Source organism: Clarias gariepinus, chromosome 12 (assembly GCF_024256425.1).
Source record: "Clarias gariepinus isolate MV-2021 ecotype Netherlands chromosome 12, CGAR_prim_01v2, whole genome shotgun sequence".
Lineage (NCBI taxonomy): Eukaryota > Metazoa > Chordata > Actinopteri > Siluriformes > Clariidae > Clarias > Clarias gariepinus.
Window position 1 is genome coordinate 4,357,501 of NC_071111.1, and position 24,068 is coordinate 4,381,568.

The 24,068-nt window shown below is 38.6% G+C and overlaps 1 protein-coding gene across 2 annotated transcripts in view; it reads right to left on the reverse strand.

Moving 5' to 3' along the window:
• Positions 1 to 23,695, reverse strand: part of lin7a (lin-7 homolog A (C. elegans)) — a 44,721-nt gene extending 21,026 nt beyond the window's left edge. For both annotated transcript variants that reach the window (XM_053509090.1, XM_053509091.1), the window contains exons 1-2: positions 23,637 to 23,695; positions 4,577 to 4,695 (exon numbers count right to left, since the gene is read on the reverse strand). In XM_053509090.1, coding sequence (XP_053365065.1) covers positions 4,577 to 4,695; positions 23,637 to 23,673 — 156 coding nt within the window. In that variant the 5' untranslated portion in view covers positions 23,674 to 23,695. The remainder of the gene's footprint in view (positions 1 to 4,576; positions 4,696 to 23,636) is intronic.
• Between the last annotated feature and the right edge of the window lie 373 nt (positions 23,696 to 24,068).

The window sequence follows — 24,068 nt, forward strand, 5'->3', positions numbered from 1 at the left end:
TGGCAAAATTCTTGAGTCACATTTTTCTCTAGAGGGCAGATGGATAATAGCTATAGTTCAATCCAGAGAGGCTGTTTTTATTTTATGTAATATATATGGCTTTAACAATTCAAAGTCAAACGAAGCTCTTTTTCAAACGTTATCTAACAAATTGGCTTCTTTAAAATTAAAATTTCCCTCAGCAGCTGTTATCATGGGAGGAGATTTCAATGAGGCCCCTGATTTGCATTTAGATAGATTCCCCCCGAGACTCAATGTCAATAAATTTAATTTACTTATAAATGATCTCTGCAGTAGCCTTGATTTGTTAGATGCTTACAGACACGTCCATGGAAACAATATTTCCTCATTTACATGGTTTAAAGCAGACTTGTCTCAAAAATCTAGAATAGATCTCTGGCTTATATCTGACTGGCTTATTCCCTTTATTAACTCTTGTACCATTTCACATGCTCCTTTAACAGATCATGCTTATATCGATCTTGAAATTTCAGGGAATCAAAATAGTTCTAAGAGACATCCAGGATACTGGAAACTAAATACTACTTTTTTACAAAACCCTCTTTATTGCTCAGGTATAAAGGACATAATTGAAACATTTAAAGGTAATACAGGCTCTGCTACTGCAAATTGGGAACTTTTTAAGTATGAGTGTCGGAGATTCTCTATACGGTTTGGCAAACGGTTTTCTAAGGAAAAGGAGTTGAGAAGCTCTGCAATTATAAAGGATATAAATAATATTTTATGTTTGTCCTCCCCTAGTGATCAGGACAAGGAGAAGTTATACTTACTGAAGGAAGATCTCGATGCTCTTTATGCAGAAAAGGCTAAAGGTGCTTTTGTTAGATCAAGAGCAAAGTGGTTAGAATTTGGAGAGAGGAATTCGACATATTTTTTCAATTTAGAAAAAAGAAGAGGTGAATTGAAAAAAATTTCAACTCTTGATATCAATGGTGTTCTTATTTCTGATGAGGCCAAAATTTCAAAATTTGTAGCTGACTTTTATCAGCAACTTTATACCTCTTACTTTCATTCTGATTCCTCTAAGCAATTTTTTTCTAAAGTGGAGCAGTTTATCCCTAATATAAGTGAGGATAGTTATACTGCTTGTGAGGGTGAGATAACTGTGGAGGAGATGGATATTTTAATTACAAAAACTCCTCATAATAAAAGTCCGGGCCCTGATGGTTTACCATTTGAATTTTATCGATCCTTTTGGAACGATATAAAATATTTTATCTTAGATGTCTTTAAAGAGTGTTTAGACCGTGGTGAGTTAGCTGAATCCATGAAGCAAGGCATTATAACATTAATACCCAAATCAAATAAAGATAAAAAATTCTTAGATAATTGGCGCCCTATAACTTTGCTTAACTCTGATTATAAATTATTAGCTGCTTTATATGCAAGAAGATTAAAACCCTGTTTAGAAGAAGTTATCTCAATCACACAGTCTGGCTTCATGAGGGGTCGGCACATATCAAATAATATTCGCCTTGTTTTGGATCTTTTAGATTATTCTGAGTTGGTCAATGATGATGCGCTGATTCTTTTTTTAGATTTCTATAAGGCGTTTGATACAGTAGAGCATGCCTTTATGTATGAGGCTTTAAGACATTTTGGCTTTGGCCCTAATTTTATGAAAACTGTGCAGACTCTCTATAAAAATATCACTAGTAACGTATCCTTGTCTTCCGGAACTTCTCCACGGTTTGTCATTGGGAGAGGAATTAGGCAAGGATGCCCTATTTCTCCCTTTTTGTTTTTGTTAGTTGCAGAGCTCCTTAACCTTTATACAATAAATTGTTTGAATATTGAGGGCATTAAAATTGCAGATCGCTCTATTTTAATTAGTCAACTTGCAGACGATACTTGCTTATTTCTAAAAGACAAAGGGCAGGTCCCTACTATATTGCAAGCTTTAAAACTCTTTTCGCTTGCCTCTGGCCTCTCTGTTAATCAGTCTAAATCTGAGATTATGACAGTTCATCATTCTGATATGTCAGATGTATGTGGTATTAAAGTAAAACAAACAGTTAGATATCTTGGTATTACAATTACTAAATGTCCTGTTGAGAGAATTTATTCAAATTTTTCTAAGTGTTTGCTTAATGCAAAAACTGTGTTTAATTGCTGGTCTCAAAGGAATTTATCAATCTATGGGCGTGTTCTGCTCTCAAAGGCTGAGGGAATTTCGAGGCTGGTATATCCTGCTCTGTCCTTATATGTCAACCCTAAAATGTGCTCAGATATTGACAGGGCTTTATTTAAGTTTATTTGGAAAAACAAAACGGAGTATGTGAAAAGAAAAACTATTATTAGACCTTTTTCTGAGGGTGGGCTCAATGTGCTTGATTTTAGTACTCTAAATATTATCTTTAAAATCAATTGGATTAAACACTGCTTGTCCCAAAGTAATTCTATATGGTTTTATATCCCCAACCTATTTTTTGAACAGTGTGGTGGATTATCCTTTTTATTATCCTGTGACTTTAAATATAGTAAACTTCCCATAAAATTATCAAACTTTCATAAGCAATCATTAGAAGCATGGAAATTGGCCTTTAAACATAATTTCTCTCCACATTCATGTATATTATGGAATAACCAATTTGTGTTGTCTAGAAACAAGAGTATATTTAAGAAAGAATGGTTTGATAAAGGTATTATATTTCTTTCTGATTTATTGAATGCGAATGGTGAGGTTTATACTTTTCAGGAATTTTTTGCTTTCTCAGGGATTAGAACTACCTGTAGAGAATATAATCTGCTGGTGAAAAGCATTTCCCCTAAATTGCTTTACCTTTTGAGAATACATCTCGGTTATAATTCAGCTGACCGTCAAATCCCAAAGCTTATTATTGGAGGTATTAATATCATGGACTTTAAATGTAATAACTCACATATTAGGGAATATCTTATTCGTGGTGTCAGCTGTTACCCAATTGCACTCAGAAAGTGGAAACAATTCTTCTCCATACCTTCCATTGAGAAAATATGGTCAGCTTCCAATAAATATTTACTCCCAAATAAGGTAAAGGAAGTACACTTTAAGATATTGCACAGGTACTATCCCTGTAACACCTTTATCAACAAGTTTAAAAAAGATGTCTCACCTAAATGTTCATTCTGTAATCTAGAAGATGAAACACTCACTCACTTATTTTGTAAATGTATATATTCTGAAGGCTTTTGGAAACGGATATCTAATTTGATTTTTGATGTGTTTTATAAGATAGTTAAAATAGAGGAATCTATGATCTTTTTTTTGAATTGTAAAACTGGATCAGAGGAAGTTAATAATGCTTTAGAGGTGTTAATCCTCTTTGGAAAGTTTCATATTCATAAGACAAAAATAATGTCTATTACTCCCTCATTTAATTTTTTTTGTAAAGACCTTAATATTTTTTTTGAATCTTTGACTTCAATCACTAGCAACAAGAAATGTATAAAAACATCTCGAATGTTAAAAAATGTTATGTGTAAGCTGTAAGGTACATGCTGTATACTTGTTATATGTATCCCCCTCTTTCTCTCTGTTTTTGTTTGTTTGTTTGTATTGTCTTATATGTTGCTGTTAAATACTGTTGTAAGCTGTTTTGAAAGGAAAAAAAAAAAAAAAAAAAAAAAAAAAAGGTTAAAGATGGGGCGCTGTCAGGTAGAGGTTAAAGGTTAAAGATGGGGCGCTGTCAGGTAGAGGTTAAAGGTTAAAGTTGGGGCGCTGTCAGGTAGAGGTTAAAGGTTACAGATGGGGCGCTGTCAGGTAGAGGTTAAAGTTTAAAGATGGGGCGCTGTCAGGTAGAGGTTAAAGGTTAAAGTTGGGGCGCTGTCAGGTAGAGGTTAAAGGTTAAAGTTGGGGTGCTGTCAGGTAGAGGTTAAAGGTTAAAGATGGGGCGCTGTCAGGTAGAGGTTAAAGGTTACAGATGGAGCGCTGACAGGTAGAGGTTAAAGGTTAAAGAAGGGGCGCTGTCAGGTAGAGGTTAAAGGTTAAAGAAGGGGCGCTGTCAGGTAGAGGTTAAAGGTTAAAGATGGGGCGCTGTCAGGTAGAGGTTAAAGGTTAAAGATGGGGTGCTGTCAGGTAGAGGTTACAGGTTAAAGATGGGGCGCTGACAGGTAGAGGTTAAAGGTTAAAGTTGGGGCGTTGTCAGGTAGAGGTTAAAGGTTAAAGATGGGGCGCTGTCAGGTAGAGGTTAAAGGTTACAGATGGAGCGCTGACAGGTAGAGGTTAAAGGTTAAAGAAGGGGCGCTGACAGGTAGAGGTTAAAGGTTAAAGATGGGGCGCTGACAGGTAGAGGTTAAAGGTTAAAGTTGGGGCGTTGTCAGGTAGAGGTTAAAGTTTAAAGATGGGGCGCTGACAGGTAGAGGTTAAAGGTTAAAGATGGGGCGCTGTCAGGTAGAGGTTAAAGGTTACAGATGGAGCGCTGACAGGTAGAGGTTAAAGGTAAAAGAAGGGGCGCTGACAGGTAGAGGTTAAAGGTTAAAGATGGGGCGCTGACAGGTAGAGGTTAAAGGTTAAAGATGGGGCGCTGTCAGGTAGAGGTTAAAGGTTAAAGGTTGTGGTTGTGAGGTGACCGACCTCTCGGATGGCTGTACAGAACTCACTCTGCAGAACCTTCTTCAGTGACTGCAGCTTGTGACCAGGAACATCACCTGATTCCTGCAGCTTCTCCAGCAGCTCTATAGCCCTCGCCACGTCTGAGAGAGAGAGAGATTAGAGTTAATATATTATAATACAAGAGCTTTACACTATTTGTAGCTGGAATTAAAATGTTGGGACAAAGGAAGAGACTGAACGTGTGGAATAAACGAGTGTGCTGACTAAACGAGGTTGTGGGATAAACAAAACAAAAGACAATACAGTTTTGCCCTTTTCTTATATTTCAAGTGATTTACTGACATGAAAGAGAGAGAGAGAGAAAGAGACAAAGAGAGAAAGAGACAGAGAGAGAGAGAGACAAAGAAAGAGAGAGAGAGAGAGAGAGAGTGAATGACTGCACCTCTACATTACTTTATCAGTGATGCAGAAACAGAGCTGCAATAAATCAATCAAAAAGACACAATGTCTGTAAAGGCTAAGAGACAGACAACTGTATCATTGCACTCTCTATAGAGACAGAGGGACTGGCAGACAGATAGTCAGAAAGACGTACAGACAGACAGACAGACAGCCAGCCAGATAGATAGATAGATAGATAGATAGATAGACAGATAGACAGACAGACAGACAGATAGATAGATAGATAGATAGATAGACAGATAGACAGACAGACAGATAGATAGATAGATAGATAGATAGATAGATAGATAGATAGATAGAGAAAAATACTGAGTGATTAAAAGACAGATTGAGATTGAGAGACAGATAATGAGAGACTGAGAGACAGATTGATATTGAGAGACAGATTAAGATTGAGGGACATCTTGAGATTGAGACAGATAATAAGAGATTCAGAGACAGATAATGAGAAATAAAGAGACAAATAGACAAATAATGAGATTGAGGAACAGATACTGAGAGACTAAGAGACAGATAATGAGAGATTGGGAAAGAGATAATGAAAGATTGAGAGACAGATTGAGACTAAGAGACAATCTGAGAAACTGCGCTGAACTCAGTACAGAGGACTGCTGAGCCACATCCTCTGAGCCACATCGCAACACTATTCTCCAGTCACAAACACTCTCACACAGCCGAACACAGTGCCAAACACATGTTATTACATATGTAATTTACATCGATTAATCAATGTTGTATTTTTCTATTCGACACCTGTCAATGTCCATTCATGTTAGTATTTTTTATTATTATTATTATTTCTTTAAGTATTTAAAATCTCATACAGTAGGTGTATTTTTGTTCTTTATAAATTGCTACTGATAATCTCTGTGTTATTCTTGTTATTTTCATTTGCTCTGGCAACATTGTCACATCAATAAAAGCACACTTTGAACTTTGGGACTGAGAGCTACTACGAGACTGAGAGACAGATAGTGAGAGACTGACGGAAAGACAGATATTGAGAGATTAAAAGACAGATACTGGGCCATTTAGAGACACATTGAGAGACTGAGAGACAGATATTGAGAGGCAAAGCAACATACAGTGATAACTCGAGAAACAGATACTGAAAGATTGAGATATACATATTGAGAAACTGGGAGACAGATAATAAGAGACAATGAGACATTAAGAGACAAATACTGAAAAGTTGACAGAGACTGAGGTAGCAAAGAAACTACAAGATGAGATCTCATGTTAATCTCTTCTTTGTCTCCTAGACAGAAATGAGCCATCTTTGAGACTTGAATGAGATTTTAGCTGTTTTCTTAATCTTCTCAAATGTGGCTCAACTGTGGCTCATTACCTCTAAATCTAAGATGTAGTTCATATTTGTCTTGTGTTCGACTCACATATTTTTTGTTTCCCCACAGCAGTGTTTCCCCACACATAAAGTATACAGTACTTGTAAACTGTGCATTGGGTTTTATTATATGTTCTGATATGATCCTTTTTAAAATGTTTGCTTAGTCGTGTGTGTATACTTAGTTCAAATAAAATAAAATTGAGTTCTTTATATTGAAGAATATATTCTGCTAAACAAATGTCATTCTTTATTGCACAGTCCTGACTTATATATAGTATATTTATTAAAACATAATGCAAAGAATGGCTACAAATGCTTTGGGGTTTAAGGGCTAGGGTTCTCTGATAAACAGTGCCGTCTACACTAAAGAGTGTTTAGTACGTTTCTATATACATCATCTTACTCTATACATACGGCAAGATGGAGGGGAGGGTTAGTAGGTTGGATCTCTGAAATGAGGATATGTAGATATGTAGGTTGGGTTAGGGTAACAACTAAAGTCAATTATAAAATCAATTACAGTGCACCCAGGTGTCTCTAGTTAATCAACATGGCTAACCTTTTACAAATGTGTTTCACTGGACGATTGTCACAATGCTGTGGCCTTTGTGTAACTCCTGTATAAATCATACTTTGAGTTGGGCAGTGTGACACTTTATACTGTATCTTTGTCAGATTGTGTGATATTTTGTATAAATTAGTGTCTTGATTTGCCAGATTTTGCTGGTGTCTGTTATATTGTGTGAATTGTAAGTTGATTCCACTGTATGCTGTTAATTGAGGATTTTTAATATGTTAAATAGAACTATAATATTTCTCATATGTGTTTCATGCATCTCATCTATATCTGACTTTAATCTCACTTAAGTGGGGTTTAGGATAAATAAAAAAGTCAAAGTTGAGCTTGTAATGAGACAGCTCGATTCAGTCTCATGAGACAAGAAAAAGCTCATTCTGAGCTCTTTTAAAATTAAAAATTGTGCTATGGGCTGAGAGCTTGAGAGACATATAGAGACATACACTAAGAGACAGGTACTGAAACATTGTTCTCAATGTTATTAAGTTATAAAGACATTGAGAGATAGATACTGAGACACTGAGAGAGAGCTATTAAGGAAATGAAAGACAGAAACTGAGACATTGAGAGACAGCTATTGAGAGATCGAGAGATTGGGAGGCTGGGACATTGAGATTAGGAGACAATTAGTGACTGGCACGTATAATGAGAGACTGAGAGACAGGTATTGAGATATTTAGAAACAGGCTGAGACATTGAGAGACAGCTATTAAGAAATTAAGGAACAGACCCATACTGTCAGAGACAGACACTGAGAGACTGTGGTACTGTGCTGTTTGTTTAAATAAACCGTGCAGGTCCGAATTGGACCAGTAACATCTGGAGGGTGACACCAGTGCAGCTTCTGGTTCCATAAATGCAGAATAACATTGTGCAGAATCCCACTGAGACACATTACTGCCTGAGAGACACCTCCTTCTTATGTGTGTTTTCACCTCACCATTGTATATAAGACACACATATACTGTACACACACACACACACACACACACACACACAAACACACTGATGTTCCTGATAGTTTTGTTACATCTCCACTCTCACTGCAGTTGTACAGTTTGTATAAAATACTTAGCAACTGCATGCTAGCTAAATAAACAGTATTATTAGCCTTGGAACGTCTTTTCTAAATAATAAACCGACACAGCTGAGGAAAATGTTATGGTTCCAGATAGTTCTGTAATGTTTGCTTTGTCATTCCATCTTCCTATTCATCCAAACCACTTGGTGTTAGCTAGGGTGAATCAACAGCTAGCTTTTGCTGATGTTTCCCGGTTGCCTAGCAACCACTGACTACTTACATTAAACACTCGTAATACTGTAAGTATTTGATGATTTCATTTTCTTACACAGTATCTATCAGACACTTTTCTTCCACTTATGTACGCTCAAGGATAACATGCAGCTAGCATTTTAGCTTGTAGCACTTAGCTTGTCGTATTTAGCTTTTATCCCAATCCAAAAAATAAATTTAATATTCTAAAGCGAAAAGTTATTTTAAGCGAAGACTCAATGCTAAAGACCAACTTTTAAAATCCTTGGTGTAGAACAGGTTCACAAATTTGCACTAACCAAAGAAATAAAACATATAACAAAAAAATACGGAATGTTATACATGATGTCAGTGCTGACGTTAATCATTGTGATTGTTGTAGAAGTGCAAGCTGATTTAATTGGTGATTGTATTAATTCAGAAGTCATGTACAGACATTTAACTGAGACCAGGAATCAGCAGGTTCATCCTGTTTCCTCTCACACGTCAGCAAGACTGAGTGTATCCAGCTGGATAACACGTGTGTCTCGGTTTCATGTTCACCCGGCTGAAGCATACTCATTAGCAGAGCCGCTAACGAGCCCTCGGTTTCCTCTGTGCCGCGGCGTTAATCTGACTTGATTGATCTAGCATGAGGTCACTCTGAGAACCTGCTGAGAACTTCAACGCCCCTTCAACACCATCCCCTCGAGTTGTTTTCTTTCTTTTTAGCATCGGAACTCAGAAATTCATCTGATACTATTATTTATATAGATTATAAGAGACTCAAAGTATTCTGCATGTGTATACAAAACAATATAAATCCATTAGACCCTAAAGTAAAGCGCAACACTTGAGCAACTCATTAATACTTTCCACCTTTTCCACCTCATGTTTATGCACTAGCCTGTTGCAGCCGTGTGGAGAAAGCTAACTAAGCTAGCTAGCTCAGATGTTAATCTAACAGTTAAAGTTGAACCGGTTCTCATATTGGATGTGCATGCTAGAATTACAACCCTGAGAGAAAATGAGGTAAAACCCGAAGAGTGTTTGACAGAATTAGCAGCATTGTGTATTAGCGTGGATACACACATATAAACTGATATATAAAATAAGATACTATACTGTGAGTACTATAAGGGCCTTGCTTAAGGGCCCAGCAGTAACAACCTGGGACCATCTGAAACGCAGGCCAATGCTTTAACCACTGAGCTACCCCTACCCCATATAACCACTGCACTGTTAATGTTCTGAGAATGTACACAATTTCCACAATTCCTGGCCCTCTAGGGCAAAAACTCTTCAATAAACTAAAGTAATATGTTCATAAATAGAAGAGATCTTGTGGGAAACTCAAGCTGGAACATTTTCAACATTTTTTTTTCAACAAAACCCCTGAATGAAGTACAAGGTCTAGCTTTTTTTCCTCTTTCTTTCTTTTTAAGGAGATGTATTTTCTTGTTACAACCTCGAGAGTCTCATTATTAAAAATATTCACAGAAACCTGAATACACAGGCCTTGTTCACACGGGCCTTAAAATCCGGCATTTTTCTGGGGTTCGTAGCGTCCGAGGGTTTTCTAACACATAGGAGTCAATGAGAGTGTTCACACGGGCTTTGGTGACGTGCGTTTGTCCGGCTGCGCGTTTATATGGCGTCAAAAAAAGGTTGAATGCAGCTTTTTCTTGGCGATCAAATCCTAACAAACGCAAGGAAAATGCTTCTCTTCGCGTTCATTTTACGCTTTAGAGGACCGGATATATCCCATGATCCTACATGCTGTACATAGGGACATGCGGGAAAAAAGCTAAATAAAATGTCAGTAAGTTGATCCAGCACCAGCTGCAGCAGACAATCAAAAGTGGAAACTGATATCCGACAGTAATTGAAAAACTTGCACGGAAATTTTCGCATTTCTTCATAAACCACATGAAACTTCCTTTAACCCGACGTTGTGCAGTCAGAGGGTGAACACAGTAGCGGCAGCGATTTTTTCTCTCCCTACGTCGCCGTATTATGAGAATTTTTTAAATAAGAAGATTAATGTCTGATACAGCAAAATGTTCCATAATAAAAGGAGGCAACTCAAATAAAACGACAAGGTCTTTCATATCCAGTTCCCGACACACTGCCCCCACAGGTTAACACACAAACTACAATTTGGGCTGCAGGCTGACGTTAGACAGAGACAAACGAACGCCGGTGTAGAAGTCAATCGAGCGCCACTACAAAATGCAACATAAACGTCTAGGACGTTTAGAGCACGTTCGTTTATCCAAAAATTTAACGCCCGTGTGAACAAGGCCTTAGTATACTACTGTTTCCATATTTTTTCTTTATACTTTTATCAGCTTCATGAATGAATTTTTATGCAATATCTCATTTAAGGTCATGTAGTTGTAATGGATATCACAGCCGCGCTGATATTCAGTACAACATCACGACCTGGATTGATTTATATCCAGGTGCCCCAAACATCATTATCAACAGATTGGTTCTTCCTTTAACCAGTGATTTAGCTCCGCCCACACATATCCAACACATGTTCGGTGTTAAATTCTAACACTTTCTTGCCTGCGTCCTCCAATATAATCCCAAATTCCTCTAACACGCGAAGGCGAAAGATAAAAACATGAATACATCCATGTCCTTGTTGTGTCTAACCAGCATAAGGAGCATGTGGTGTTCACTAATGGTGCAGCTTATTGCCGTGGCATATTGTTGTACAGCTCTGTATTTTAACAGGTTTGACTCCTCCCCCTTCCCCTTAGCTTAAGAATTCGTCAGTACAAAACTTCATGACGGTTTTCTCCAGCGGTTTAGAGACACTTTCAGTCTTATTGTTAAGGTGACAATGATTGTGAATACGGGTTTAATAATAAACATCAGAGAATAAAACATTTCATTATCTCCATTCGCTCCTACTCAGCTGGACTCATCACAGAGGGGTTTTATCACAATGTTCCACTCCTACTCGCCATCATTGCTCATGTCTATGTCTAAAAATCTGTCGTGTTTTATAAGGGGTGTTTAAATCAATTGTTGCCATGGAGACAAGAGACGAGTGAGTGTTCGAGCAGAGTGACCTCTAAAGGCTGACATCACGCACTGTTTTTATAGCTACAAAAAAAAAAAAAGAAAACTGTGTTGATCTGTGTGTGTTTTAGAGAGAGAGAGAGAGATATTTAGATCTGTGTAAGTTATTCTTAACATTCCAGCTCTTGTTATTAGGGGTCCAAGCACCAAGTGGACCTGTTCTTCTTCTTTATCCGCAGATAACATCATGGAGAGTGATCTCTAAATATTATTATAAATTCTGAGTTTTTTTTCCTCCGATCAGACACCTCTATCCTGATTGTCGGTGTGCAACTGAAAGTGACCAATACTCCCTCTATAATCTGACTGCACTTGTGTGAGTATCACTCCTCAACATGGCACATTAGTGAGACACTACCTCACAGTCAAAGCGACTAATGAATGCAGGAGTAGCTCCAGCACGGATTTACTCCGGAGGTCAGCAAACAGCTCATCAGCTGCACACGATCAGGTCAATAAGCCAAAACAAGTCCGGACGGTTTGCTGCACCAGGGGACGCAGCCGGGGGAGAGGAGCCGGGACAGATACGGGGATTTAAAAAGTCTATAGGCTTACACTTGTTATTTATTTTCCTTTCACATTGTAGCCGTGTCTGTTTGTGTCGAACATATAGTAGTTCATCAGGTCATTTCAGGTCATTTCCAAACTACATCCAGTTTGACATTACATCATGTTAATGATAATGTGAACAAAAACAGAGAGGCTTGGGGAATACTAGAGCTGTGCGATTTAATCGATGCAATTTAACTGAACCTTGATTGATCAATTAGATTGATTAAATGAATTCAGAAGCGTTTCACAGTGCATTTTTTCACGTTTCTGAATTATCTAACATTGATCAATTTCATAAACATACATCATGGTGTGCAAACCACTCCACATGCCATGTTCACCAACAGACTGCATAAAAACAGCTGGACAAGCCCGAGGTGATTATCCACAGGTTTCCTGAAGAACGGTTGTGGAGCTCTGGTCTGAACTGTGGGAGATCTGGTCATCACCATCCATGCAGGAGATGACTCCACCTAAGCCCCGATTATTCCATACATGGGCAAAATGGTGGAACAAACAGATCTCGGTTGTTGGTTGAAACACATGTATCTAATTCAGTGACCACCCACGAGCTAGCTGGCTTAGCTTTAGCTCCGTCATCCACGCAGTCCCATGTCATCTCATACATTTCCTGTAGTTAGTTAAACTACAACGATTCCAAGTAGCTAGAAAAAAATTCACCCTTGATTGTTTCTGTTGTAAAGTTGGGAATTTTAACATAAGGCTGTGTGGGGATTGACTCGCTTCTGGAGGCGTTCAAGGAAATGTTTTACTATTTATATGTTATATTATTAATAAAATTACATTATTGATATGTTACAACCTGTAAGCAATCTACGTAGCTGCTTGAGCTAATCAGACAATAAGCTTTAGTGCTATCGAATCCCAACGCCCAAATATCAAATTAAATGTTGTTTTGTTCCTCTTCACTTTTAAAAGTGAGGGACAAAGACAAGATCTCCATCAGCATTCAGAGAGGATTTATCGGAGCTATGACTGGTCATTCAGCAGGAAGCATGGAGGGTCTGTCCTCGTACTCTGCCCTCTAGCCTCGGCTTCAAGGGCCACTAGCTGTGAGGGAGAGCCTGGACCCTGATTATCAGCTCTTGTGGCTGAATTGATTTACCGCTCTTTCTGAAGTATATAATCATGTTGACTTGAGTCCTTGTTGTGGATTTCCCTGAAGGAAACACCTGTGACAGCGCGGTGTCGAGGGCAAGTTACAAATAATAAGCTCTCGAACAAAAAAATTGCTTTATCTGAGTGTGTCTCATATTCTACACATCATATTCTCCGGATTTGCCCATGCTAAGCCGGCCTGAGCCCAAACCGTAGACTCTGTGGATTTTACTCTGACCTGAGCTCAGGATTCAATTACCTCCAAACACCCCGAGCTCTCGGTGTCACCAAATCAGGCAAACAGCCCACAGTGTTTACACAGGGCTTAAAGAGGCTGCGATTCTACAGACGGGGAAACTAACATATACAGAGCACACAAATATCAAGCCGTTGGTGTGTGTGTGTGTGTGTGTGTGTGATTGGAAATTTTATTACAAAGAAACATATGAACTTTTCCACATTTATACATACAAACACCATCATTCACCTTCAAACAAAAACATTCACCCACAAATAACAATATTGACCTTTAAACACCAACATTCATCCTCGAATACCAACACTCACACTCACCAACACCAACACACTCTCTCTTAAACAAGAGCATTTAACGTTATACACCAACATTTAGCCTCCAATGCCAGCAGTCACTCTCAAACTCCAACACAGACCCTTAAACACCAACACTCATCCTCAAACATCAACTTTTACCTTCACACACCAACATTCACCTTCAGACAGGAACACATTTCAATGATAACAATGGCAGTAATGTTAGTAATGGAAAATAAAACAAAAATGGTGCTAATGACAGTAAAGACATTTAAGTAAATAATCAAAACACCTACTGTATAGTAATGACATTAAAAACAATGGAAATGACCGTAATGACAGTAAAGAGAACATCGTTAGTAATCACAGGTATGATAGTAAAGCTAATGGTAATGATGGTAATGATAATAGTAATGTTATTAATGACAAATACCTAAAACAGTAATGTTAGTAACTGCCGTAAAGACGGTAATAGGTTGATTAAAACCACAGCGTGGTTTTCAGGATGTTTTTATGAGGCCAGTCGGCCAAACTCTTCACAGATGTCCTTGAAGGACAGCAGAAATGTCAAAGCTCCAGGGTTCAGAGACGAGAACGTGGTTAGAATGTCTAATATTCACCTCTACAGCAGGAAGATAGCACTATGAGTTCTTGTCTTCTCAAGAACTTTACACAATGCATCACTGACAGTCTGTCATGCTGCCATTTTTCTTTCCTTAATGAATCAGGCAACCCTGACAAATTCCTGCAGCTCTCAAGCGTGCCAAGTCTCCCAGCGTGTGTGAAGAAGGAAGGCCAAATCCACCTGAGGGGGTTGCTTTCAAATCCACGCGAACCTGGCTTTATCAAACACAGAGTCAGTGCTAATTGGTCCGCTCTGAACATCAGGCAGCACAAACACCATCACTCAGTGGAAAGTTGCCAGTAAGGAGCTGTGGGAGTGCAGCAAGAGTGACCTTACACTGCAGAATGATTCAATACACACTGACGAACACCTACAAACACCACCAACAACTATCCCCAAAAGAGAAAATCCTAAATCAACTAAAACAACTTTCTAGAGTAAACAATCACATTCTCAATCAAACACTAATAATTACCATTAAACACTATTGTTGTCCAGGAAACAACATTCATCAACAACCTCCAGGATCCTCTACTATTCACCAACATTTTCCAGTAACCATATAATATCGTTTATCACAATACAAAAATTCCCCATCCAATACCCACAACCTGATCACTAAATACTTTCTCCATAATAATCAAACTAATTTAATTGTTACTCAGTAAAATATTTCATTTAAGATGTTAGTAAATGGTTATTAAATGTACACAACTCTATAGCCCAATGGGGGACTGAGCTCTGTATATCACTGTAATACATACAGTCGCAGTAAAAGTATTCGTAGTGATACACCAACACACCAACAACACTTACATTCTGCACAAACACCAACACTTACCATTAAACCTCACCATTACAAACCAGATAAATGAGTCAAAAAAGATTCTGATCCATCTCTAACATTCAACATCAACCACGATCAAACGTCAATACTTTCCACTAAACACCGTTTAACTACAGCACTGTCCATTAAACACCATTACACCCCAACACTGTCTATTAGACATCATTTACCTACAGCTCTGTCCATTAAATAATATCAAACCTAAACACCATCCATTAACCACCACTTAACTCCAGCACTGTCTATTAAACACCAGCAAACTCCAACTTTGTCCATTAAACAGTGTTGAACCCTTAATACTGTCAATTCACCACCATTGATCTCCAACATGTATCTGTTTAATGCCAGTAAACAACAACACTGTCCATTAAAAACCATTAAACTCCAGCACAGTCTGTTATACACCAATATATCAAATAAAGATGGTAATCTAACACCATTAAACACCTGAACTGTCCATCAAAACACCAACATACCCTTTAAACAGCATTAAACCCCAACAATGGTAATCTATGTATGTACCAACATAACACACCAATATACTCTGCGCTGCCCGTTAAACACCATTAAACCCAAATATTGTCTATTAAATACCATTAAACCCTGTCACTGTCCATTAAACACCAATATACTAATTAAATAGCATTAATCTCCAACACTGTCTATTAAACATTATTTGCGACTAACATTGTCCATTAAACAACAATAAACCACAAACACTCTACATTAAACACCATTAAACCCTTAACAATTTCAAACGCCACTAATCTCTAACACTGGTCATTAAACAACATTTACCTGAAACACTGTTCCTTAAACACCATCAAACACCAACAGTGTCGAATAAATAACATCGCCTTTAACACTGTCCATTAGACACTATTCAACTCCAACATTATACGGTGAAGTATCAGTGTTCGTTGGTGTTTGTCAGGTGTTAAGGCACACGGTAACAGTGCAGATCAAAATTTTGGACCGTCTATGAGCGACTTGACCTTTTTATACTCTAATGAGGTTAAATCTCACAGGGCAGAGACTCTGTTAGACCAACACCGCTCCATCATTCATCAGTGTTTCAGCAAGAGAAAAAAATCAATACTGAATGTGTAGTGTTAGTGAATAAATGTCTAACTGCATGGGCTTAAGTTTTTACATTTTAATGCCGTTTAAACGAGTAGCTATTTAATGGCCCGTTTTATTCAACAAACGAACCAGTTTTAAAAAGTTTGTTAAATGTAGTGTTTAAATATGAACATGTTCTCTTTTAACAATTAAACACGGCTTTAACTCAATAAAGATGTGTGTATTCTCTACTCCTGTGAGTTAACGATTAGAGGAATTACACTACATATCAGACGGATTTGTGGATTTAACCATCAGAAACCTTCACTATAGTCAGATCGTTTGTTAAATAACTTTTACTGCTCTCATTATTCTTTAGCACATTACACAAATCAATACACTCCTATCACATTAAGATAAGACTCGCGCCGGCGTTTCCTTGAGCCTGTAAAATCCGTTAGCTGTAACTAATTTCTATTAAGCAGCACATTTACGCATATCATTATTGTTTTTTTTGTTTTTTTTTCTTGGCAACTACAAGTTCAAAAGTGGATTAGAGCTTAACCTTGTGTGCTCGGGCCTTTTCAGGAATATCAGTCCTCAAAGGTCTTTTTACTTTTAAAGTTAATGAGACAAAAAGAAGTGCAGTACAACACTAAGTGCAAACTCCTGGGACTGGAGACTCCTTCCATAGACATACACAATACATAAAAACCTTTTCCTTACAATGACCCCCATTTTAAATCGATATATATTGAGAATCCCTGTGAATAATCAATTACTATGGAAACGCTAACGTATCAGAACAAGGACATTAATACACACCAATCTGACTAATGGTGATTAAACTGTTGGCAGGATAATAAGCACCCAAGGCTTCCATAGAAAGTCGATGCAGCACAAATCGCTGAAAAACTGCACGTGAGGCCCAGCAGGCAAAGAGCCCAAGGTCACCAACCCGGCCTCCAAACTCCCCAGATCCCAGTCTGGACAAACAAGTCTGATACATGGGGGCTCCACCCCGCAACCCAAAGAATCAGCTGCCCACATCCTGGTGCCAGACACCACAGCACCCCCTGGAGGCCCCGCGAAGCCAGAGCCACCCTGTTGCCACAAGGGGAACCCAAAACCCTAGGTGGTGTTAAAGTTAATGTTATAACAGATTAGTCAAAACTGCTGATATAGAGAATTAATCAACACCGACTGAGTAATGCATGTCTAACGTCAGCGACATATTCTTCTGGGATCCCAGTGTGGGAGATCCTCTTGGCACTTCAGTCATGCAGTATTGATTAATTACGTTGAGAACATTTCTCTATTCTGTACTCAATTCACTTCTTTTAATCGTACGGATGTGTGCTCGAATCCCGCTCCATGAGCAACACTCCGCAGGGATGTAGTTAGTACAGGGGTCGGCAAGGCATGTGGCTCTTTCATCACTCTGCTGTGGAGTATTTAATAGAAATTTTATTTTAGTTTGTTAGTTTTTTCCAAATGTAATTCCAAATTTAAAGATTATAGTGATTTTGTTTACATTTTTTGTCACTTAAAATATCACAACCGCCGATGCGCGACATACGATTTTCCGGCGAGCTGCGTTCCATTCTGAAGTGAACTTTAAAGGGTGCTCCATTTGCAGTGAATGTCGGTGAAGGAAACTTTCCTGCAAAGTCACCAGCGCTGATATCAATTCCTTCGTATTATTGATCTACTTATAAAAAAATAATTATATGTTTAATTTAATCAATATTTAATATTTCATTTCAATCAATATTAATTTAATCAAATTATTAATCAATTAAAAATAATTAATTGATTAAAGATGTACCCGGATTTCTTTCTTTTTTTTTTTTTTTTTTTTTACAAATTACTAGCCTATATAATTTTAAAGATTTCTTGATTTAATTGAAGTTTAAATTATTGTCTCATATTAATATGAATATCGTCATCAATAACAATAATAATAAATATGTTAATCTCCACGCTCCAGAACACGCAATAAAAAGAGAATGTCACGCAGAAGCAGGCGGCATTTTTAGTTTGCTGCAGGTGGATATTTTAAGGTCCGGCTTTTTATTTTATAAATTCGATGAGGACTCAAATAGACACTAAGTATTTTATTCGAAAGTAACCTTGAACCCAGCATCTTTTTTTTATTGGAGCCCGAAAAAGTTTCTTTTTTTTTTTGTTGCAGAAATAAGATTTCCTTTTCCCTGTAGCAGTTTATTGATTTCATAAATGTGACACACTACAGTTTTTATAAACATAGCATAAAGGTAAAAAATAATACATGCAGTGTTATCTTTATTTTAGAGGTCAAAAGGGTTTTGTGGCTCCCAGTGTTTTCTTTTCTGTGGGAAACGAGTCCACATGCTTTAAGGTTGCCGACCCCCGAGTTAGTAAAACACCTGCAAATGTTATTTTAATATTCTTATTTAATATCTTTTTTTCTTGTGTTATTCTTTGTTATATTTTTATTATACTTTTTAAGTATAACAATATATACATATATGAAAGTCTTTCATTACCAGCGGACTCAAACCCGGGACTCGTGCTGAAATTTCGGGTGTAAAACTGATTGACATTTACAGAAGACTTTAGGCGCAGGACGGTGATGAGACTCTCAGCCGCAGTAAGTAAAGACATCTGAACAGTGCAAATATTTTAAAGAAGGCCGTACGACTGTAAATGACAATTCCGGTCGATGGTGGGGGATGCTTGAAAACCGACAGATAACTCAGCGCCAACTTGTGGAAGAGACACATCTGTCTGTGTGAACAGTCTGGTGATGAGAAAACTTTCTACCTTGATGGTGTCCAAGCTCTAGGGAAACACTGGGGTAAGTGCATTAGTGTAGCCGGGGATTATATAGAGACATAAAGGGAGGTTATACTCTCAGAACTGTGTTCTGTTATTCTGTACAATCAAAAGTCCTGTTTTGACTCGAACGTCCCTTGTGTAACACAAATTGTTTATTATTTCACTGCATGTCTAAGTGTTATATTATATGCAAAAACAACATAAACGTACCGTAAAGTATCTAAAATGACTTAATAATTAATGATAAATAGATATACTAGAGATATACTAGAGACATACTCCCCTCTCTGGACAGGTCTAACCCTCACTGCAGCAGGCAGTACACATGAGGCTGTCAACATAGTCCAAATAAATAAATAAATAAATAAACAAACATATTTTAATTATTTATTTAACACATAAATAAATCATTTATATAAATGAAAAATAACATAAATAAAAAACCTTCTAAGAGTTTCTGGCGTAGTGTATTATATATTACTGTATTTTATTATATTATCATTCCCACAGCCTCCTGTAACGTCACCGTACTCAGCAACAACACTGAAACACAAACACTTCATTCTCTCCAAATCAGCCATGTTGTTGTTCTTCTTCTTCTACTTTTTTCCTCTGAGAGACGCAAAGCCTTGGTCATGGGATGATTTGAATCTGATCTAGTTATGGACTCCTGTGTTTTGTAGACTGCTGCTTTCACTTGTCTTTTCTTGTAGTTTAATGGAAATTTATTTCAGCACTCAGGAAATGACAGGCGCTCTGGGGGAGAACTGATGTGAGAGTTTAATAGTAGTAACTACTGATGTGTTTCATTTTACACCATATTTTTGGGAATGATAGAAAGAAAAAAATATGAAAAAATAAAGTCTTGAAATCTGATTGGGTCAGTCAGGGTAAAGTATAAGGTAAGGCAACTGGAGTGTGTTGGTGAGTTAGAGCTCGGGAAGGCAAAGTAAGCGAAGGAAAATCCTTATCTTTATATCCTGTACAGTTTTACAGAGGGTCTGGAGCCTATTCCAGGGGACTACAAGGTGGGGTACACCCTGGACAAGGTGCCATTCTATCGCACAGCTGTTTTCCACCGTATTAGACTGTGAACTCTGTTTTGCTGAGGATTTTACGAAATTAGGATTATTCACCATCAGGACAGCTGTACAGGAAGGACATTTTCTATTATCATGCTCCTGGACTGATTTACTGAAACCGGAGACACACACACACACACACACACACACACACACAATATACTGGACATTTTATGCATTCACTTACACACTGAAAATATTCTATATAATTGTAAAGATTGCATCCGGTGCACTGTAGTGTCTAATGTTTGTATAATACACGTGAGCTACTTCTATGATTGAACTAAAAGAACATAAACTCCATGCACACAGTCCTGAAGGTGGGACTCGAACCCTCAAACCCTGAAGGTGCGATGCGACAGTGCTACTCATTACACTGCCGTGCCGCTAGTTCTATTTATATTTGGGAAAGTTAAGATGATTCTGATTAAAGATTTAAAAAAATATCTAACTGATAAAATGAATTGCATCAATAAGACACACACAAGAAGGGGTAGGATTAAATGAAGTAATGAACTGAGACATGGAACAGGTGAAGACATTAAAATAGAGGACAAAAACATAATTCCTTGTCATTAGATGTATTATATACTGTACATACAGATAATAATGTGAAATAGTATAATAATGTGTGTGATGTAAACATCGTAATTTGTATGAGATGTAGTGCTGTTATGTAATTATACACCTCCTGACACACACACACACACACACACAAACAGTGTCTCTCTGAGGATAAACACTGCATTACACTCAGCATGAAGACCTCTCGTAGATGCTTTATGACCCGTAATGAAACCCTAATGCTCTAATACTAGCCTGGGTTTTTACACACAGCGTAAAGCTTTCACAGCAGGGTTACACACACACACACACACACACACACACCCAGAGCGCTCCCAGCGTCTCATCTCTCAGCTCAGCCTGCCATTCTACACTCAGGACATCTGTCCTTTATTTATTTAATTATTATGTTGAGTTTTTTTTTTTATATACAGCAGTACATTCGGACAGCAGCATCATCCTGCTGTGTGTTTAAATCATCACACACGCCGTGCTGGAGTTCTGTCCCGCTGCTCTGTAACTGTCTCAACAATCACCACATCAGATTCCTTCTTATTTTCCCGGCACGATGTCATACACTGCACAGCCACACAGACAACATATATATATTACATAAAGCACTCAGTGTGTTAGCGGCTAAACTGTTAATCCTGATGATTTATCACAATCGTTCAGTGCAGATGAACCCAGAGAGGCTCCTGTGGGTAAAAGCACGATGAAATGGCCGTGATTTAATTCTGCATGTTGATGCGTTCCTGTTGAACGCAGGACGTGAGAGTGATGTTATAATAACTAATAATGATTGTGCATGTACAGAGAACGGGATGTCTTCAGCCATCACCGCCCACAACAGCAACAAACAAAATGACATGCGGTTTGGGAATTACGTCCTGCTCGCGGTGTTCGAGTCGAGCTCGAGCGTCAACAAGGATGATGAGTGACATCATAGCGGTGGATAAGAACATAATCCTGACTCTGACTGATGTCTGTGAGCAGAGTGACGGAATTCTACATCAGTCTGAGTGTCTGGGATTGAACAGCCCTTAGCCATAAAACTCCACCCACTCGTACAAACCCCGCCCTCTTCCAAAAGAATAAACTCCAATTTGTTAATTTGTGGCAACTTGTAAGTGAGAATTTTCAATAATGTATTATATAATATATACAGTAATGTCCGTCCAGTTATGTGTTAGGTATTAATAAAAACAACTAGTGGCACAAGGAACTAAACCTTTAACAAAACGGTCAGCTTAAATACATGAGGAAAGAAACAACCACACAACAGGTCACAGTCTCGAGGATGCTGATATACATTACAGTAACGCTAAATATGTAAAAGCCACGCTTTTAATTAATCCAGTTGAAAAAGACAGCGCAGAGGGTTTTTTTATTTTTATTTTGGGTTTAGAAATAAATCCTGAAAAGAACAAGTGATTTTCTTGTTTGTTCGTTTGTTTTGCATACTTTAGACACATCATGTATTGTGTGTGTGTGTGTGTTTGTCCCTTTCCCCCTGATTTGGAGAGTGTACCGGGTGCGACAGATCCATCAAGCATCATCATACTCCTTTTCATTCATCTTAAAAATGAACATTCTTCTTAAACCATCATCACACGTCACCTCTCAAAGATGGTATTGATCATCCTGTAGGCGTGTGTGTGGTTCTACATGGAGGCAGTACGCCCACTGGGAATAAACATCATTCCTGAAAGTGTGCAGTATAGTGTGTTTAGATGAAGAAAATTCCAGATATCATTAAGTCCCCTACATCCAAATGTTTGAATTAAGAACTTTCGAAAGATACAAACACGCGTTCGCACATGTTCAATTGCAGAGGCTAGATCACATGTCCGGCGTGCATTGCTACGTGTTTGCGGCGTGCATCCCAGGATCTCCGGAAGCAAGCGTAAAAGCAGCGGAGACAAAAGTAAAAATAATTGAGGAAATGTAGCGAGATAAAAATGTGAAAAGACAAGATCCTGAAGCATATTAGTTTTATGCTGTTTATAGCCGATTATAGTGTTAGTATCCTAGTACCTATGTTTGTTCGATGTTTGTTGACCTTACAAACATATTGGACTCTGGGAAATGAACTTGTTCGCATGTGGGGGACTGACCGTACATCCAAATAATCCTGCGCATCAAGGCTGTACGAGCTTTTGTTAAATATGTACATCAGTGTGAGAGTATAAACACACACCATGAACCTGCACCAGATACCAATCAGTATCTCGAGTGGATCTCGTCCTTGGCTGCTGTAGTTGTTCCTTCCTTATTTCCTCTGTAACTCACCTGTATTAACCAGTGCTTTCTTGGTAACATTGCTCACGGACCCTCGCCCGAACCCTGGCACCACTCACAGACCCTCGCCCGAACCCTGGCACCACTCACAGACCCTCGTCTGAACGCTGGCACCACTCACAGACCCTCGTCTGAACCCTGGCACCACTCACAGACCCTCGCCCGAACCCTGGCACCACTCACAGACCCTCGCCCGAACCCTGGCACCACTCGAGCCCACTGTCATTTTTAATTCAGGAATAAAGATGACCTGTAGTCCACCCCAGCTGTGTCGGCTCTCAGCACCGCAAATACATTTAAACATCCACACAGTCGGAGAGGTTCACACACTTACACTCCCCTTACACACACACACACACACATCAGCCCAGGTGTTCATGTGCGCTTATAATGCCCTTATAATAATAATAATAATAATAATAATAATAATAGAGGGCGTTACACAGACACCTCTCTCTCCATTCAGCACCCAGACTCGGAGTTACTCCCGGGAAAACAAAGTAACACATAAACACACACCGCAGTAACGACATGCACGCGGGAAAAAACGGAACATTTCACACCATCCCGCGATTAAAGCGGAAAACACACACACACACACACATCACGAACATCCATCAGTGAGCCGCGCGTTTCAGATCGGGATGTTTAAAAAGCCACATCAAAACCACAGCGTTACACACACACACACACACACACACACACAGTTATGTATGTATATATATCCCGACGCGAGATTCAACACGGTCGGAGATAATGACTCCCGAACCGGTACCGACCCGAGTGTGTGTGTGAGAGCGCGAGCTTCCCGCCGTTACTCACCGCGCTCCAAGCTGAGAGGCTGCAGTACTGTCGCCATGACGGAGCTCGAGTGAGGAGTGAGGAGGAGGAGGAGGAGGAGGTGAGGCTGGAGGGGTCTGATACCGGGAAAAGCGCCGACTGGAGCTCCTGCTGGAGACAGCACCTAACTACTGAGGGAAACAACAAACTACTGAGGGAAACAACAAACTACTGAGGAAAACAACAAACTACTGAGGAAAACAACTAACTACTGAGGAAAACAACAAACTACTGAGGAAAACAACTAACTACTGTGGAAAACAACAAACTACTGAGGAAAACAACTAACTACTGAGGAAAACAACAAACTATTAGAGAAAACAACTAACTACTGAAGAAAACAACAAACTACTGAGGGAAACAACAGACTACTGAGGAAAACAACTGACTACTGAGGAAAACAACAAACTACTG